This window comes from Prionailurus bengalensis, chromosome D3 (assembly GCF_016509475.1).
Source record: "Prionailurus bengalensis isolate Pbe53 chromosome D3, Fcat_Pben_1.1_paternal_pri, whole genome shotgun sequence".
NCBI classification, from domain to species: domain Eukaryota; kingdom Metazoa; phylum Chordata; class Mammalia; order Carnivora; family Felidae; genus Prionailurus; species Prionailurus bengalensis.
This window is the reverse complement of record NC_057356.1, coordinates 22,442,407-22,462,460: the sequence shown is the minus strand read 5'-3', so window position 1 is coordinate 22,462,460 and position 20,054 is coordinate 22,442,407. Positions and strand designations below refer to the sequence as shown.

General features: G+C 50.2%; 1 protein-coding gene across 1 annotated transcript in view; it reads right to left on the bottom strand.

The window, feature by feature from the left end:
• Positions 1-680: 680 nt before the first annotated feature.
• Positions 681-20,054, bottom strand: part of TBC1D10A (TBC1 domain family member 10A) — a 34,172-nt gene continuing 14,798 nt past the window's right edge. Inside the window, exons 2-9 of the mRNA XM_043559286.1 lie at positions 12,470-12,569; positions 8,109-8,216; positions 4,264-4,370; positions 3,471-3,585; positions 3,326-3,391; positions 2,446-2,635; positions 2,185-2,339; positions 681-1,585 (exon numbers count right to left, since the gene is read on the bottom strand). Of these exons, the coding sequence (XP_043415221.1) occupies positions 1,082-1,585; positions 2,185-2,339; positions 2,446-2,635; positions 3,326-3,391; positions 3,471-3,585; positions 4,264-4,370; positions 8,109-8,216; positions 12,470-12,569 (1,345 nt within the window). The 3' untranslated portion in view covers positions 681-1,081. The remainder of the gene's footprint in view (positions 1,586-2,184; positions 2,340-2,445; positions 2,636-3,325; positions 3,392-3,470; positions 3,586-4,263; positions 4,371-8,108; positions 8,217-12,469; positions 12,570-20,054) is intronic.

Genomic DNA, 20,054 nt, shown 5'->3' with positions numbered 1-20,054 from the left:
CCAGGTCACCAGGCACGCTGCTCAGGAGAGGTAACTGAGGGACTCTAGGCACAAATCAATCAGCTTCATCTTTCCCACTCAGCTCCCCTGTTTGCTCATCTGTAAAATGGGGATAATAATAGAGCCTACCTGATCAGCAGGTGATATAACCATCCCAGCCTGGCACATGCTGAGCACCAGGAAATGACAGGCAGCCTTTTATCAAAGACCCAAACTTCTCCCCTCACCCCTCTACCTAAAGTGGAGGTCTGGACTTAGCATGTAACGGCATTCATGGTCCCCCACCCCTGGCTCCAGCACTCAACCTAAATGAACACTCAGACCCTTACTGGGATCTGAAGTGGTATCCAGGTCAGGCCTTGGTGAAGGAAGGCCCTGAAAAGATCTTCTTAAGGAGCCCCTCCCCCTCAGAGGTGGGTAGATATCAAGGCCTGGGAAGCAGGCCCCTGCTCTGCTCCAGCACTGGGCTCTAGCTCCGGTGACCCTCATCTATGGCAGCTGGTGGACATGGGGAAGAGTGGATAGGGTGAGAGAAAGTGGGGGCCAGCAACAGGACTGGCCCTGGACTTGGCATCCCCTATGGCAAAATCATTTCTACAGAGGCCCTGGTGCTGGGCTGGGGCAAGGATGGGGGGCTCTATAGGGCACAGAGGAGATACTGAGCACAGAGGTAGCTCTCCTTCCCAGTCCCTAGTTGCACAGCAACTCTCTACACAAGCCTGTTTATTTCTGTACAAAATCATTTTTCTATTTTACACAAAGAGCACCCCACCCTTTACCCCACCCTCTCTCCTCACAACAGCACCCTAGCCCTGGGGAGCATCCCCCCAGGAGGAGGGGGCTGAGTGAGGCACCACCCATGGGTCCTCACTTCTGCCTGTCCCAGCTGGGCTGGCCCAAGCTCCACTCTGGAGAAAATAAATAAGGAGGCTCAGGCAGAATCTGTGCTGGGCCAGCCAGACTCTCTGCCACCCAGTGGCCAGGCAGCTGGGCCCTCAGTGCGTGGGCTGGCCCTCAAATGTCAGTTCATGAACCGTGTAGGTATGTGGAGACCCCACGCCACAGGCCTGAGCTGCCAGGGTTACAAGTAGGTGTCCTCACTCTCCTGGGACGTCAGGCTCTCCTGGGAATGGTGGTGGGCTGAATCCTTGGAGTGGTGGTGGGCTGAATCCTGGGGAGCTGAGTCCTGCGGGGCTGAGTCCTGGTGGGCTGGATCCTTTGGGGGTACATCCTGTGGGGGACATGCATCTCCTGCAGCAGCTGCCACCTTGGCTTGACTTGGGACTGGGGGCTTGTCCAGCTGCCCACTTGCCTTTGCCTGCTTCCACTGCTCCTCCTTCTGGCTCTGTTTGGGTGGCTTGGGCTTGCCTTTGGAGCCCAGGAGGGGGGCATCCGGGGGCAGGCGGATGGATGGTGAGGGTTGCAGTGTGGGCCGGGGGCCTGGCTCCGCCTCCAGGATGGCCTTGGCACCATGCAGCCTGGGCGGGGAGCAGCACTGCAGCTCACCCCGGGTCTCTTGCCAGCGCCGCAGCTGAATGAGGTGCTCACGTTCAATCTGGCGCTCTGTCACTGGCAACTCTACCACCTGTGTGGGTGGTGACAGGCAGATAAGACCAGGAAGAAACTTCCCCTCTGTCTCCCAGCCTGGTGTCTGTTCTCCCTCAGTGTCCTCCAGTCTTGGTCACTAATGGTTGACCTTAGGAATAATGGGGGTCTGGTTCCTGTGGTGATCACAAGTCCCAGAGCTGAGTGCCAGGTGAGCCAGGCACTTGAGGCCCACTGCCTCTATGGAGAAAGCTGCCCACAACTCATGAGTCCACTTGCCCAACAATACGTCACCAAAGTATAGCCCCTGAGAGACAAAATTGCACAAAAGAAAGAAAAAAGGGAAAATAAAGCCAAGGCCATGGATGTGGTACCAGGGAAAAAGAGAGGTGATGAGTTGCAGCTTCTCTCATTCCAAAGTGGTTCAGAACTTGGGAGGCCCTGCAAACCTAGGCCTCTCTGTGACCCTGTCTTCTCATTGAGACAGGAGGATAAGGTCTACCCATACTATCCTAAGCTGCTGAGCACCAGGCCTGACACCAGTGACTCACCTTCAAGGGCAGAGCTACAAGGCCCCTTCCAAAGGACCCCCATATCTCCTGCTCCCACCCAGGGGTAAGGGAAGGGTGTGGGTCATACCTCCTGGACCAGGAAGGCCTCCTGCATGATTTTGGGGCTAAGGCTCCGCAGCTGCTCGATAGTCTCATACTGGCCCTGGCAGGCTTTGAGCTTGTCAGGGGAGCCCAATGCATGTTTCAGCAGCACCAGTCCCACACGGAAGATGATCTTGACTCCTGCATGAGGGGGTGGTAAGGGGGCCTGTAAGGAATTTCTCTGGAAATAGAGGCCCCCTTGGGCTGGGTTAAAAGCAGGGGTGCTCCCCTGAGCCCAACCGAGTACCTTCGCAAAAGAACATATCCCAGACGCGCAACACAGAGCTCCAGGGCAGGGTGCGGGCAAAGGCACACATGAACCACTCTGTCATGTACAGCAGTGGGTCGATCTTCTGCCTGCTGAGGTGCTTGTGGGCCACGGGTGACACCTTCTGCAGCAGTGAGAAGAGGATCTCCCCATCCAGTTGGATCGCCTCCTGGGGACACAGCAAGGCCATGGGACCAGGAATGTAGGCTCACAGCAGGCAGGACAGAGACTACGCCCTGGCTCCCAGTACCAGGCAAGCATTCATTCATCTCTCAGGCAGCTACTGCCTGTAGGCAGCCAACCTTGTGTTGGGTGCTGGGATACAATGAAGAGCAAACAAGACATAGCTGGTCCCCCTCATGGAGCATGTAGTAAAAAGGGGCAGACAGATGAATTACAGGAGCAAAGAGACTAGGAGCAGGGCATAGGGGGTGGCTAAGTGCCCAGAATATGGCAGGACCAGGAATGCTGGATTAGCATGTGCCAGAGATCCCACCTGTCAGGGTCACAGAAAGCTCCCTAAGGGCTGAAAACTGAAGGAAAGCAGGGGTTATTAAAAGAAGGAAGGGGGTAGAGATTTAAGCCTATGCCAAGGCTGAGGCAGGGAAGAACTTGGTACACTGGTGGAACTGAGATCCTGACAACAGCCAGACGGCTTGAAGCAGGGATGGATGGCAGGGTGGAACCAATGAGTCTGGAGCCTAGAAGACCTGATCGTGTCAGGCCTTGGGTCTTCAGCCTGAAAGCAACAGAAGTCTGGGAAGGTTTTAAGCTGGGGCAAGAGTGGCTGCGGAGAGAAAGGCCTGGGGAGGCTACAAACAGTAGGTCCCAGGCCAGGTCTCCAACCACAAACACTCACCAGTTTCTCACTGTAGTAGCCAGGCAGGTACTTCTCACAGATCTGCACCAGGCACCAGAAGGCTTGCTGGGGGCAAGAGAGACATGAGGTCTTGCTGCTGGGTATTTCCTGCCCACCTACTCACCCGCCCAGGGCCTGGTGGTACCTCAGCAGGCATGTGCATGAGCAGAACAGCAGCAATGGGCGCCTGGGCCTGGCAGTATCCCTCCTCAGGTCGGTATAGGGTGTAGGCCTTCAGCACACGGAATAGGTCCTGCTGGCTGTGGAAGGGCCAAGTGGGGCAGGGAAGATAGGTGTGACTCTGCCATCCGCTGTCCTTACCTATGCCCTACCAGACCAGACCTGTCTTAGAATTTGCTCTTCTCTGGTGACCTGACTGTGGTCAGCAAGGGGTCAGTCTCCCACTGTAGCACACAGACTCTCACAAGACCAGAGGAGGGAGGCAGGAGGGCACCCCCTCCCCCAGTTTGAAAGGTGAGGGCAGAGGCTCAAAGAGAAAGCAGAGGCAGAGCCAGGCAGGATACCAGATACAAGGTAAGGGTGTGTCAGGGCTGGAAGTCTGGGGCTCTTACTCAGCAGTTGTGTCCCCTTGGCCAAGTCAGCTTTGTCCTAGGTGTCTGTCTTGGTCCCTTGGCCTGGCCTGCCTATCCTTCCCTTCCTACATACCCTCTGTGCACCCAATTATCTCTAACACTCTTTCTTACCACCGAAACTTATTTCTAGAAGAGGACCAGGCAAGCTCTAGCACTCTGGGGAGTAAATGAAAGTTGCCCCAGAGGTAAGAGGAGAAGCTAAGAAGACCCATCAGATTCAAACCAAAGGGAAACTCTGACAGTGGAGTTTGGGGCTGCCAGCTTCTGGAACTCATTTTACCCCCTCTGCACTCTGAGGGACAGGGCTCAGAGCCACCTCCAGTGTGCAAGGCCCAGCCTACTCACCCATGGCCTCCCCGGGACACAAACATCTCATGGAAAGGGAACTGCCGGTGCAGGTCACGCTCAATCACATCTAGCCACTTGGGGTCCCCAGGGGACATGTCCAGCTCCTAGAAACAAGGTCAAGAGCATGTATTAGGAGTTAGGAATAGCTGCTGGAATATACAATTGTCCTGGGTACTGGAGGAGCCCCCTGCCAGGAGTAATGCCCACCCAATCCTATCATGAACTGGGCCCTCCTGAAGACAAGTCAGGAAGCTCAGGTAAGGAAGCCTGGGCAGAGGCAAAAAGGCAAGGAGGGAGGGCCCTAGAAACTCTGAGGGGTGATCCAGGAAGACCCATGTGGTCAAGTGTCTGTCATAGCTGTGGCTAGAAATAACCCCTAGACACTTTATTCAGGACTCACTCAAATACCTTATGTCACATCCTTAAGATGGAAGGCTACTATCAAAGCAATAGCTACCACCTGTTGCCACTGCTCTGAGCCACCCATGGGCGTCACTGACTCTTTTCCTTAATCCCAAAAGTCCTACCATTATACTGTTCACAGATAAGGAAACTGAAGGTCAAAGAAAAGTCACTTGCCCAAATCCTCATGGTTAGAAAAATGGTAGAGCTGGGCCTGGAAGCCAGGTTGACTCAGAGCCGTTGATCCCAACTCCTCTGCTCTCTGTCTCCCTGTGCAAGTGGTGTCACCTATTCAGGGAAGGGTGTTTGTGTGTGGGTGTGGGTGTGAGAAAGAGACAGTGAGAGAGGGAAAGAGAGGGAGAGATCTGCATAGAGTTTTATGTGGAAGGATACAACATTGTCAAACCATTAAACTCAGCCATCTCTCAGGGGCGCCTGGGTGGCACAGTCGGTTGAGCGTCCGACTTCAGCCAGGTCACGATCTCGCGGTCTGTGAGTTCGAGCCCCGCGTCGGGCTCTGGGCTGATGGCTCAGAGCCTGGAGCCTGTTTCTGATTCTGTGTCTCCCTCTCTCTCTGCCCCTCCCCCGTTCATGCTCTGTCTCTCTCTGTCCCAAAAATAAAAATAAAAGTTGAAAAAAAAAGAAAATAAATAAATAAATAAATAAACTCAGCCATCTCTGGGTGCTGGGGTTTCAACTAAGTTTTACTGTTTTCTTTGAACTTCTGTGAACATTTTGTCATGAGTTTTAAAAAACAAAGTATTACACAAACAAAAATCATTTCCTCATCATTTGAAATGTCCTATATTGTGACTTGCTTGTTAGTTACATGGATATGTATTATTTGTCAAAACTCACTGAAACTGCACACTTAAGATCTGTGCATTTTACCCTCTGTAAATTCATGCCCCAACTTAAAAAAAAGAAAGAATATATGAATAAAAAGGAAACCCAGAGGGCTGAGCAGGGAAACAGATTAAGTACGTGTTGCCTGCGGGGCTCGTGCAGCATTAGGGAAGGCCCCTGGGATGAGGGCCAGGTTCTCAGCAAACACACCAGTGGGCACAGACCCAGGCCTTGGCCTTGACTGGCAGGTGTCTTCATACAAGCTCCTTTCTCTCTTGTGCCCTCTCAGTGGGGGTGTCCCAATATTAAGCTAAAAACCCTAGGGTGCCAGGTAACTTGACATGAGAGAGTGAGTCTGAGAGAAAAAACTGATGGAATGTTCAAGGCTGGAAGGTGGAAGGAAGGGCGAGGTGCCTCCACAGAGGGCCCTTGAGCAGGCACAGAGTGAAGAAGTGGGTATACAACCTCTAGAGTCCCACATATTCTAAAGATGGGGGTCTGTGCATGTCCTATGAACTTCCCAAGTCAAGCCCAGGGCTGGATACTGTCTGAACACAATGCAGGATTGCTTTTGTCAGAAAGTGGAGGAGGATCCTACAAATTCTCCTGAGGGCTCTGGTAAGGTAGGGACCCGAGACTCCAAAAAGTTCCTAGGATGTACTTGCCTGACACCTCAGCAGCCCAAAGCACTTGACCACACATGGGTGGGTGAGAAAGAAAAAGGTATAGCTGAAGGACCTATGGGGAGAAAGTGCTCTGGGAATCAAAGGCAGGTGTAAGCCGCTGGCAACTCATGCCACTATTGCAGCCTCCAAGAGAGCCTGAAGGCACTGGCACCATCATGAGGTGAAGCCAGAGAAGAAAACCGGGTAAGGAAAGGACTTGCCTGCCCAATGAAGGAGGAAGAAGAGCAAGTGTGGGAGAAGACAGAACCACAAGAGGCTGCAGAACCTTCCCTGACAGCTGAGGTTGGGGTCAACTACCTGGATCTTCAGGGGAACACAAGAATAGGTGCTGTTATGTGCTGCCACCAATAGCCTGTCACTGTACCCTTGCCTTTGGCTATCTTGTCCACAGCAGCCAGAAGGAGCTTCTCAACCTTGCTCACTTCCTCCATGTCATCCACAGGCAAAGTCCTTCTAGGTGTGCTCGAAAACTACTGTTCTAGCCCCCAGGACTGCCTTGGGGACCCACTACTCAGCTTCAGAGTATCTAGAAGGCCTTTCTGGGAAAAATCTACCTTTTCCCACAAGCAACCCTCAAGACTCCACAGAGGTGGCTGATTCCTCTCCAGATACACTATTCCCCACACACAAAATGCACACACATGCTCCATACTCTGCTATTCACGCAACACGTGCTCACATTTGCTAACTATGGAACCAGGAGTCTGGCCAGGCCAACTAAGCTCTTGGCTCCTATGCCTGTGCTCTGGCAGCCAGAGGTAACCTTGGGGTGAGGTTCCCACCACTGAGTTTTTCCCTCCATCCAGGATGCAGCCTCCTGAAATGTAAGGGATGGGAGGAAGACACTGGGAGGTAGGTTTTGGAGTCAAGAGGCTGCTCTAGTAGGACCTGGTATTGATGTTTGGTAGGACAGTCCAATCTTATTCAGAGCTGCCCTCAGCCAGACACTCCACCAAATCCCCCAGCCCCAGGGCCAAGTACTGTTAGTAAAAGGCTCTCACCCTCTTCAGGTCAACAGCAGAAACTCTAGGCTCCCCTGCCCCACCTACTCTTCTTAGGGAACAGGTTTGGCAAAACAGGAGTGTTTGCTGAAGCATGAAGTATGTCAACAAAAAGCTGGTAGCTGGCAGCTCTTTCTCACTGCCTGTCACCAGTCCCAAGAGGTTGGAAGAAACCCTGATGCCTACGGCCAGGTCTAGGAGGTAAGCAGGGGCAACCCCAGGGGAGCCAACTCCTGGAGAAGCTGCCCCGCCCAGGTGGGCCCTAAGAAGCCCATGAAAGAAGGGGTGTTCTTACTCTGGCAGTGATGGGGTAGGGAGCAGCAGGTGGGGAGGGGAAGGCATGCCTGCAGAGGACACCCTCTCTGGCCACTGACTGGTTTCTAACCCTTAAGGATACTGGTTTGGCTATGCCACCCCTAAGGCTGACAACTAGCAGCACAAGTGAACTGTGTCTGGCCAGCTTGGATGAGGCAGGAGAAAAGAGTTGAGGATGGGAGGCTAAGATTACTGAAGGTCTTGTGGTCCTGAGGGCAGGCGTCCAAAAGCCCAGAGCACGGAGCCCAAGAAGTCAGGGAAGTGGTCTGAGTATCCCCTCCTGACAACCAAGAGCTGGGAGATGGCCTGCTAACTCCAAGAAAACAAAACTGGGTGGTTGACAAAATAAAGAGCTGGAATGGAGGATGCAAAATCTGTCCATCCCACTGAAGCCTGCACAGTTGGAGCTTCAGATGGACAGAGCCCCCAGGAGTCACAGGTTGAATAGGCCTGGCCAATGGGGCATTTTATGGGTGGTCCTATTGATCAGCTCATATTGCTGAGGTCCAGGTGAGTACATGGAGGACTGCTGCCATGGGTAGGGCATCAAGAGACATGGAAGGGAGGGTAGGGTGAAGGAAGGGCCACTCACGTCAAACTTTCCAGGGTTCTGCTGTAGCTTCACCTTGCCTCCTGACAAGTACTGCCAAGCACGGCCCCGCAGAGAAGGTGGGATGCCCTTCTGGCACCGCAGACGGATCTGAAAGTCAAAAGGACTGTGCTTATACATCCACCCAGGCAGCTCCTCCAGAGGCTGTGTGCCAGTCCAGCTCCTCTATTGGTGTTTGGCGGGCTTTTAGTTAGCACACTGGGCAAGCCGTAAAGTGGAGAAAATAGGACTCCCCTCCTGCTGCTACTGTTGCTACAATGCATAGCCTAGGATGCTGGTGGGGGCAGTGGGGGTGATGACAAGTAATGACTATAATTAGATATGCTGCCACCAGGTGATGGCAGTCTCCATGTCCCCTGGTCCAGTGATAAAACAGGTTATTTCTAAGATCTACCACATAATTCTGAATCCCCATGACCATTTTCTGGACCAAAAATGGAACGATTCAAGTTGGAGGAGCCCCATGGGATATCACTAGGGAGGAATCTGCATGGTGCGGGGCACAGCTGCAGCTCAGGAAAGGGTAGCTTATGAGATGACCCAGACTGTGCCCAGAGACATGGCCTGGGCACTTTCACAGGGGTGTTTAAGTAGCCGTGTGGCCACCTAGAGTGGAAAGTCAGCAGAACTCAAGGGAGATGGGAACTGAGCAGAATGGCTCCATACTTGTTTTAGTCATGAATCCTCTCTTTTCTGCGCTCCTTGACCCTGAGCTCCCATAATTACCAGCCCAGCCCAAGTCAGAGGCAGCTCTCCTGGCTGTGAATCCTGATTCCAACCCTTGCTACAATGGCATGGGTCTTTCCTACTCATAGGAAAAGTCCCATAGACTGGGAGAGGTGAGGGAGAAAGTATCTGGGATAACTCATGACCCAGAGCTATGCTCAATTCTTATGCTTGCTGTCTTTAAAAGAAAAAGACTTCTGTGTCAAAATGCAGTTTGAAAAATCATCTTTTACAAATGGGAAAACTGAAGACAGAGTGGGAAAATATTAAGGTCACACCATAAGGAACCCACTACTTCCTATACCACACAGGCTAGGGGGATCCAGCCCCATGAGCTTTCCACTTCACTGGCCTCACAGGACTAGTTGGGAGATGAGCTCCACCTGGACTTTGGGACAGAATGAGACTGAGGGCAGCTGCCCTGATCATCCTCTTTGACCTCAAGGCCAATGGTCAAGGATGATAAGACCAAAAGCAGAGGTACCAATCCTATAGAATGGAGGTGGGGGTACTGACCAATGACACTCCCCTCAACCCCTACACTAAGCAGCCTGGCCTGGGACAGAGATGGGAGCTCAGGGCACTGGAAAGAGCAACTGGATATGAGTTTGAATCCAGCACTGGATTCAACCAATCAAGTCTCATCAATAGTTAAAAACAGAATGGTAATACCCAGGATTCTATAGAAGGTTGGGAAAATGCCTAGAATGGGGCTTGACACACAGTCTGTGTTTAATAAATGCTTTCCTTTCCACCCCTCCATCCCAGGAAGATGCCTGACACAGAAACCCCAGGGGCTCCTGCTCACACCTAACTTTCCCTTACCTGGAAACCCCCTCAAATAGTCCCGTTTGAATCTCTCAGAGGAGCACAGAAGGCCTAGCCTTCCTGATGATGAGCACAAACAAGAGAAAACTTTCCAAGGGTCAGAGAGTATCAAGAACCAGGAAGGAGACAGGCAGACAGGCAGGAGGCAATGGGGGAAGAGCAGAGTAGCTGGTCATGAGAGCTAAGCTGGAGCTTCTGGGACTGCTTGCAAAGGGGGGCAAGGAAGGGAGTGGAAGGGAACTGCCCCAGACTCTGGGAATAATAGTTTCCTGCTGTGTGGGACGAGAGTCTCCTTAAGGAGTCCACTTGGTCTGAGAAGGTTTTGGCAAAGGGATATAGTATGGCCTAGAGCCACAGGTCCTTTGGGCTCTCCCCAGGGCCAAGCTTAGCTGACCTAAGCCAGCCCCCACATCATCACAGCCCCCTGTCATAGTTGGCCTGCCACAGGGGAGCCCAGGAATACCTTCAGTTCATTAAGGCTCTCAAAAAGGCCCTGCCCTCATTCAGGCCAGAGCTGGGGAGGTGGGGATGGAGAACCAGGAGTATAGCCATCTTTTCCGACTCTGGCCTCTGGAATCCTCCTCAGCACAGAGGTGTTAGAGATGGCAATTTCTACCTGCCAGCCTTAGAGAGGAGGCAATGGTGGGGATCAGAAAAGAAAAAGCAAGAGAAAATGCTCAGCAAACAGAAAGCACAAGGGTTATTATTCTCTGACGACAGCTGAGTGAGGCCACACCCTGCCTGCTGAACTCTGGGAGAGCTAGGCCACAGTTTGAGCAGAGCCCTACAGGGGAAGACAGCATTCCAGCCACAGCCTTGCCTCCCTACAGGGCCTGGACCCCCTCCTGGGGACTCAGATTCTAAATCCAGGAGAGGTGTTGGGTCTGGACCTACTTCCTGAAGCAGGTATTATCCTTCCTGTGCCATGACTTCCTGACCAAGGGGAGAGCCCAAGCCTGTGCAGCCAGACAGGAAGAGATCCTAGGGCCAGTGTGACCACAGCTGAGGTGGCAGAAGCAGAGAGCAGTGAGCTAGGGCTTCTGGGTAGGATAGGGTATAGCCTCTTGTGGTGGCCCCTGCTGGACAAGGGGAGCTCTTGGCTTCCTAACCACAGTGCCAGGGAAGCAAAGGGGAAGAGGAAGTGGTACTGCCTGCTCTGCTGAAAGGATCTCCCCAAGGCTCCCTTCTGGAATCCCCCATTTGCAAGGGATACTGGGGCAAGAAGGATCCACCATCCCTGCTAGTCACTAATCACGAGATTGGAGAGGGATCTGAAGCTCAGGGTAAGAGCCTGAGGGGTAAGGAGGGAGGAAAATAGACTCCAGAGTCATGCATGACACAGTTGAGAAGAGCTGTCTTTAAAAAAAAAATTTTTCTCAACAGTTTTTTGTTTTTTTTTTTGTTTTTTTTTGGGGGGGGACAGAGAGAGACAGAGCATGAACGGGGGAGGGGCAGAGAGAGAGGGAGACACAGAATCGGAAACAGGCTCCAGGCTCTGAGCCATCAGCCCAGAGCCTGACGCGGGGCTCAAACTCACGGACCGCGAGATCGTGACCTGGCTGAAGTCAGACGCTTAACCGACTGCGCCACCCAGGTGCCCCAAAAAAAATTTTTTTAAGAGAAATGTTAATAAGCAAAAAATGAATGCTCCAAAGCCTACATAGAACAGCAAGAAAGAGCCTGGGCTAGGTGTGCCTCTTCTCCATAGGCACAAGGCTTTGCAGTCACCAACTGATGGGAGCCTCCCAACATGACTGTCATTTCCATTCAACCAGGGAAACTGAGGGTGAAGTGGCTCACACAAAGTTGCACAGCTGGCCACAGGCATGAAGAGGGGAAGGTAGTGGGGCTGGGCCCAAGCCCATATATGACTTTCAGGCCTGAGATTTCTGCTTGACCCTGCAGCCAGCTATGCCAGCCTAGACCAGACCAGCATGTCAGGTGATAAGAGCAGGACAGCAGGTTCACTCTGTGCAGTGGGAACTTATGCAGAGACACCCTGGCTATGAAGTTCTGGACAGGTCTCCACTAGGCCAAGGAGTAACTAGATCCTGCCCAGGTATCCAAGGACACCAACACACACATTGTGCTAGGCTACGATGTTCCTATGGGGCAATAGAGCTAGTGTTTAAAGAAAGACCAATTAGAAGAGGGCCAGAGGGTACTTTCATTTTAATAAGACCATTAAACTGCGAGGTTACTTTTCTTTGGCCAGGAGGCAAGAGGGAACTCATCAAATTCATCTAGAGGGTGGTGATGAAGAATGAAGGTACTAAATGTAGATTGCCTGGGTGCAAATTTTGATTTTGTGTGTCATCCATAAAGTAGGGGTACTACTGCTACCAACCTCACTGAAGTGTTATAAGGACTACTCAAGTCAAGTGTCCAGCACACTGCAAATGTTCAACACATGTTAGCTATTATTAGTATTATAAAGTCCTCCCTGATAGGTAGTAAACGGCAGTAAGAACTTCTCCCAAAAGAGGGCTGGAGGAAAGCTACCTATAAGGGCTTTTGGCTAAAAGCGGCTTTGAAGTTTGACTCCAGGACAAAGTTCTAGGTGAGTCTGAAGCCATCTTGGAAGATCAAGTAAAGACTGGTCCCTGCCCTCCAGCCAGCTTCTGTTTCCTTTTCAGAGCTGGCAGACAGAGACACTTAAGGCTACTGGCAGTTGGAGAAGGCTACTGGCAGTTAGCTACTGCTCCTCTAAGCTGATACAGTTCCTCCTTCTTCCTTTTCTTCTCCAGGCTGCCAACTCCCAGCCCAAGGCCCAAGGCCAGGCCCCTCACCTTTTTGTGCTTCTTGGCCATCCATTTGTCCCAGTTGTTGAGCATGTCCAGCCACTTGGACTCCCTCTGCCTCAGCACCTCCAGGGGGACTTCCTCTAGCCTGTGGAGCAAAGGGTAGGACCTGTCAGAAGTGCCAAAGGAAGCAAAGGCCCTGGCTTAAGCCCCAGCCACCAGCCTTGTCAGGCCTTCATTCCTACCCATCTTCCATCCCTGCTGTTCCCTTCGGGGCTGCTAACTCTTGAACACGCTTACACAGACAAGAGGGAACGCTGCCTCCTCCCTAGAAGGCACAGGCCAGAGAGACACCAGGTTAAGTGCCCACTTCCCCAATGTGTCAAGGGGCCAGGGGTCACTGTGCCTCTCTGGGGACAGAGGTCTGAGTGCGTGCATCTGTGCACCAAAGCAAAGCATTCCTGTCCTGGGTCTGTCTAGATAAATAAGCCTCTTAGAGGGCCTTCATGCAAGGTGTAGAGCTGGATCAAAACAAAACAAAACAAAACAAAACAAAACAGTCAAACAAGTACATAAATAACATGCTCACCTCTTCATTCTAGTAAAACTAGTTATTCATAGTTTCCACAATTATGCCCTGGCCCTTTCCCACCTCTCAACCTTGCTCATGCCAGTGCCTTTGCTGGAAGGGACTCCAAGTTGTCTCTACCTATCAAAATCCTACACATGCTTCAAATCCTCAACAATATCACTTGTATTTGTACATCTACTAACTGAGCAGCTATCACAGCTGTGCTAGCATTGTTCTAGGTCCAGGGCTTCTGGGCAGGCTGTGAGGAAACACTCCTTTGACTAGAACAAAGTCCTGGCCTTCATGGCATTGACATTCTACTGGACTCTGAATGCCCACTAGAGTCAGTGGCAGAAACACTGGGCATGGAGACCCACCCTAGGCAAGAAGATCAGCACCGGAGCAGCTGAGGCAGGTTGGGGCAGAATCCCTGGCTTAGCCAGAGGGTGCTTCAAGTGAGTAGGCTTCCTCTAAAAAGTGACTTCCTGAGAATTCCTGAGTTCAAATAACTGAGGGGCAAAGAGGAGGAGACTAGCATTTACAGAGTGATTATTCTACATATGCTTTCTTATTTAGACTACAGAGCAATATTGATAAGAAAAAAATGAAAAAATGTATGTGTACACCTCTGTACACACACATACATGCTCTCTTCTTTTTTTATTTTATTTTTTAAGTTTACTTATTTTGAGAGAGAGGGAGCATGATGGGGGAGGGGCAGAGAGCAGGAGAGACAGAATCCCAAGCAGGCTCCCCACCATCAATACAGAGCCTGATGCGGGGCTTGAACTCACAAACACGGACATCATGACCTGAGCCAAGATCAAGAGTTGGACGCTTGACTGACTATGCCACCCACGTGCCCTACATACATGCTGTCTTCTTCTTTTCTTTTTTTTTTTTTTAAGTTTATTTCTGATAAGGAGAGAGAGTGTGTGAGCGTGAGCGGGGGGGGGGGGGGGGGGGGGGTGTTGCAGAGAGAGAGGGAGACACAGAATCTGAAGCAGGCTCCAGGCTCTGAGCTGTTAGCACAGAGCCCGATGCGGGGCTCAAACTCATGAACTGTGAGATCATGACCTGGGCCAAAGTCGGAGGCTTAACCGACTGAACCACTCAGGTGTCCCAAGCTCTCTTCTTAAAATCATTTTTTAAGTGGTAGATTTTGACTTTCTTATTTTTAACATTTTTTTTTTTCAATTAAAAAAAGTGCTTGATGTTATTTAGAGGTAAGATACCCAGGGAGGGTATCTTGCTCAGAGTCAAACAGCAAATCAGTGGAAAATCCCAGAATCCAAGTTAGATCCTAGCCAAGAGCCTGCACTCAGTCCTGCCTGACCTCCCAGAAAAGAGTGCAGGGTCAGAAGCACTCAGGCAGCTGGGAGGAGGCCCTTAGGAACAGGACATAATGGGGCTAGGGCTTGGCCCAGGCCTTGATTCTCTAACGGAAGGAAATGCGCTGCTGTGACTTTTACTGGTTGGAAGAGCAGAGGGAGGGGCCTTGGCAGAGCAGAGGCCTCCCAGACACAAAAGGGCAGGTCTTCTTTACGCACTTTATTCTGGGGAACTGCACAGGCCTGAGAGCAGCTTTGGAGCTGAAGAGCTGAGGAGGAAAGGCAGTCTAGGGCAAACTTAGCCCCCTCAACACACTGACAAAAGTCATTCTCCTCTTGAACTGCTGACTCTCTCCTCACCACCCAGAGGCAGAACCAGGGTGTGAGGACACTTCTTTCCTTCCCTTCCTCATGGGAGAAAACCAGAGACCACACCTTTAGATCAAATAAACTGACAGATGCATGTCTCCAGGCAACCCCTAAACACCCAGGAAACGGAAACCAAAGGCCCAGACACCACAGGGCATGCTGCCTCCCACCACCTACAAAGCACTAGCTTATACAAGTCAGGGGACGAGGCTTCTGGTTAGCTAAATGAAAGGGGATGCCCACACTGTGTTAACAGGAAGTTTTGGCAGTTGTGGATGTGGATAATATTTGATCCAACCCCTCCACTGAGCAGATGAGAAAACTGAGGCTCAAAGAGGGCAAGGCTTTTGCCTGAGACTATGTTTCCAGTGAATTCCCATGTGATTAAATACATGCCCATTTGATACCTCAAAGACCCCTCCAGGTCTTTGTTGATAAGATCTGATTGCAGGGCCTCAGAGATACCCATTCTCCCAACTGCAGATACACAGGGGAACACATTCAAGTTCAGTGTTCCTTTAAATGATGTCAGATAACAGCTTTGGCAGTTTCAAAGCCCCAACATCAAACCTCAAACCGGAATTTCAATTGGTTACAAAACAAACGACCATATTTCCTGGATTCTACGACGCTACTGACTTTAAGCTATACCATTGATTTGGCAAGATCTTCTCAGAAACAAAAAACCCACCACCACTTGAAATATACATGTCAACTGAAAGATCTGCTTTGACTTTTAAAACCTTAAACTGGGAAAACTTTGAGGAAATAGGGTCATTTGAGTAGCTTCTCCTCCAATAGTAGAGGAGTTTAAGCCACCTGGAGATGGTGAAAAGGAAGACCACTAGAGGTCTGGTTGTACCCAGAACTCACCACACCACATGCTCTCTAACTGCAGGTAGATTTCTCTCTATGCACAGGATGTGCTCCTGAAAAGTTGCAGGCTATCCTTTTTTTAAAACCAGAAAGTTCACATATCCTTTGGTCTAGTCAGTCAGGATCTTAAAAGGTATCTGATCAGACTGCTGTCTGGTATAGGAATCCCTTCTACAACAGGTAAGCTGCTTGCCCTCTTCAGACCTCAATTTCCCTACATGATTAGAATGATCTGCATTGTGAATTGATCCTCAAAGGAAGCCCAGAAAAGAGCCATGAGATGAAGATAGAGTCAGGTGTGTCCCTGCAAACGGCATGATGGTGTAGAGGCTATCTGAGGCGGTTTCCTCCTGACAGTGGAGGGAGAGCATGAGCCAGTTTCTGGTGACAAGGAAGTTGACCAAATGGCCAGTTTAAGGGATCAAACGGCCCACTGGGGATGTTTCAGGTCTCAGAGCTTCACTCTTCCTTCAGAAAACCCCTCTTTCTTTCAAGTGGCTTGAGGGACTCTCTGCAACCAAAAGAGCCTAATGAGGAACAGTCTCTAGTGGCCCAATCTATGCTGGAATTCTGCCAGGGATGGGTCTCATTATCACCAGGTGAAGCCACCCTATTGTTGAAGTTTCTAGTGCTAAAAATTTCCTCCCCCTGTAATGCCAAAACTTTCCTGGCACCATCTATCTATAATCTCAACACCCCTTTTAAGGCTACACACATCTCAGCCAGATCAGTCTCATACCAGGCACACACATACTTATCCCTTGTCACCAACCCATCCTTACCTAGAATGCCCCTTCTTCTCCCCTCTCCAAGTCACAGCAACCCTTTCAGGGCCCAATATAACAATACAAATCACAACTGCAACAATACCAGCAGCAATAGTAGTTACCATTTATACATCATTTTTCTACTTACTGATTTCTTCCTAAAAGTGTTATATACATTTTTATCATGTACCTTTCATAATAACCCTACCATAATATCATTCTTTTAATTTTCCAGAAGTAGAATCCAAGACTTAGTAAAGTTAAGTGACTTACTTAAGGCCAAATAGCTGGAAGAGACAAAGCTGGGACTCAAATCCAGGCCTGCCTGACTCCATAGTCCATGCTCTTGACCCTTGTACTATAGCCCTCTGGTCCTATAGGTCAAGCCCTCAGCCTCCATCCACATGGCCTCCACACTTGCTCAGATCTCATTAACTGTCCTCCAATCTGAAGACTTTTATCTTGACTTAGAATACTATTTCTCACAAGTTTTAAAACTGAGACCCACAATAAGAAATACATTATATATTGAGATTTTATACACACACACACACACAGCTGAAATACATTTTATGAAATAATTTACTTTTTTTAAGTTTGTTTTTTTTATTTTGAGAGAGAGTGTGTGCATGTGCACACACATGTGGGAGAGGTGCAGAGAGAGTGAAAAAGAGAATCAATCCTAAGCAGTCTCTTTGCTCCCTCATTGGGCTTGGCACTCAATCTCATGAACCGTGAGATAGACCTGAGCCAAAAACAAGAGTTGGATGCTTAACTGACCAAGCCATCCAGGCATCCCATAATAATTTATTCTTACATGCACTCCAAAATTTTCAGTTTAGTTTTATATTATTCTATTTTCTTCCTTTTTTTTTTCTTTTTTGAGAGAGAGAGGGGGCACAAGTGAGCAAGAGCAGAGTGAGAGAATCCCACAAGGGGCAGAGAGAGAGAGAAGCAGGGCTCACCTGAAGTGGGGCTTGTGTTCACCTGAAGTGGGGCTCGAGTTCACCCAATGTGGGGCTCAAGCTCCCAAACCATGACGTGAGATCATGACTTGAGCCTAAGTCAGATGCTTAATGACTGAGCCACCCAGGCGATACCCCCCCTTTTTTTCTTTTAATGCTGTCCCAATCCCCTAAAATTAATTTCAGCAGTAATTCACTAATAAATCAAGACATGAAATTAACACTTCATTACACCTTGCTCATATTGCTTAGCACTGTCCCTCCCTAACTAGACTGGGTCTTGAACTTCTGTAACTCCCACCAAGCACCTCACAGGTATTCAACAGTGCCTGCCTGCTTTTCTCGATGACATCATTACTTTCATATGAATTGCCTTCAGGTCTACAAGCCACTGTTGCCTACAGCAATTTTATTTGTGCCCCTAATAGCTCAGTGAGGTGGAGCCCTCCTTAATTAATAGATGATTTACTATTTCCACTTGGTCCATGAGGGATTTGACCCAATCAGAGACGTTACATGACTTGGGCAACGTCACAAAGGTAATAAGTTAAGTGGCAGAACTAGGGCTTCCCCTCTGCCACAGTGACTCGTGTGCTGTTTTGGACTCCCCTGGGAAGACTATGAGGAAATCAGGCTATTCTCCAGATGCCACTGTGGGGATCTATCTCTAGTCCCCAAGCCCCTGAAGCCAGTCTATCCCCATCGTCAGTGTTCTGACTGCCCCAGTGAGCATCTTGCCCACTCCTAGTAATGCTCAGGGAAGCCAATATGCTGGATGGGCACAGGTTCCAAGCACAACCTCAGTTGGAGATGGCAAGCCTGGGCAATGTACTGTTTGCCAGCCACCCCTCCTGAGGGAGAGAGGTACAGAGGAGACAAAAGTGGGCAGCCAGGGGGGTGACTGAGCCCAGATTCTGTTGGGCTCTCAGGCTGAGCTAGGCTTAGCAGTGTTATGCCAGGCCATGGCCCAAGGCAGTAGTAATACTCTGCTGACCCTGCGCTCTGAAGGCTCCCAGTTACCTACTCTTTTCTCCAAACTCAGAACTGGAAGTTTCCAAGAACTCAGAGGAACAAGACCAGTTCCCAAGGCTATCAAGACCAAAGACTGGGGCTCTCTCCGCACTTGTGCCTTCTGCCCAAGCACACCTCAGCCCTTCTGGCTGGCAGTCAGCCAGGTATGGTGCCCATGCCCTGCCCCCTTTATCCGATGGTGGAAGATAAATCTTGGTCCCAAAGACCCAGTGCAACCTCCTCCTTCAAGCTTCACTCTTCAAAGAAGCCCAAATGAAGAGAAACACAGCCTAAGCAGAAAGCCCAAGGCCACAGATCACAGGATTGTTCCTCATCTTAAGCACTGGAGGCCAGCTAGGTTATGGAGCGAGTGAACAGAGTGGAGATCTTGAGGCCAATCAACTTTCAGCTACTCCACCTGGGAAACCATGGACAAAATACTTGTCCTCCCTAAGTCTTGACTTCTTCATCTTTAAGTGGGACTATAATACACACCTCAGATTTTATAGGGCTGAAACAAGCCTGATGAGTGGACAGAAAATGGTAGCTATTAGGTGACTGATATTTGCAGCTAACCTAGCACTTTCATATCCCGCTTGTCATCTGACTGGTCCACATATACAGCCACATACACATGCAGCAGGGCAGGATTATGCCCATTTAACTATGAAGCAATTAAGGTCCAGAGAGATTAAGTAATTTACTCAATGACACAAAGACTGTAACTCCTGGCTTCTGATCCCAGCTCTATCATTTTATAGCTGCCTGAAACAGGGCAGGCTGCTCTACTCCAAGCAGGTTCCCCACCTGTAATATGGGGGCACTGCCACCTCCTTAGAGGGCAGCGGTAAAGATCACACGAGGCAGTAAGAGCTGATACATTTCCAGCATTGGCCATGTAGTAGCTCTGCCAAGTACTACATATGCACACAATTCCCCAAGGAAGTAGCTTTTATTATCTCCATTTAATAGACAAGAAAACTAAAGCTCAGTATGGTTGAGTAATCTGCCCAAGGTTACACAGCTTGGAAGTGGAGGCTGCCACTTAAGCACTAAATTATCCAATAAATATAAAATGTCTCACCACCTGGCCTCAATACAATCTAAAGCCCTCAGTGCCTGTCACATTCTCTTTCCTCTTCTTTACTACCAATAGAGAACCACTACCCTCTGTGCTGAGAACGGTAGAAGTGAGCAACAAGGAAGTGTGGAAAACTGGGAAGTAGATGTCCAGAAAGAGCATAGCCAATGACAGATCCAGTGACAAGGGGGGGGGGGGGGGGGCGGGCTCCCTTCTCCCAGAGCTGGAAAAAGTGAGGATAAACAAAAGGCTGACCTACTTTGCACACTGGGTAACAACCTCTGGAGTTCATTAACCTAAGAGTTGGTAAGGACTGCAAGTATAAATAGCTTTTATGCCAGCTCCATAATAACTGATGATAAGAAACCGGAATGCAAGAGAGGGTGGGTTGGGAGGGTACAAATGGCTGATAGTCCAGGCTGGAAGGCCTGTGAAATCACCCAGGGGGTCTACTCCTCCTCAGAGAGCCAGCAAGGCCTATAGCCCAAAGGGTAAGTGATTTGCCCAAGGCCATGCTGTGAGTCAGTGTGGAAAAGCAAGATGGTCTGCAGAAGCCTGGCACTCCCTCCTGCAGCCTGGCAGCCACTGGTTTAAGGGTAGGGCAATGTCCAGGCTCTCTGTCTGGGTGAGAGTCTGGCTTGCTTCACTCTCCCCAATTCCCA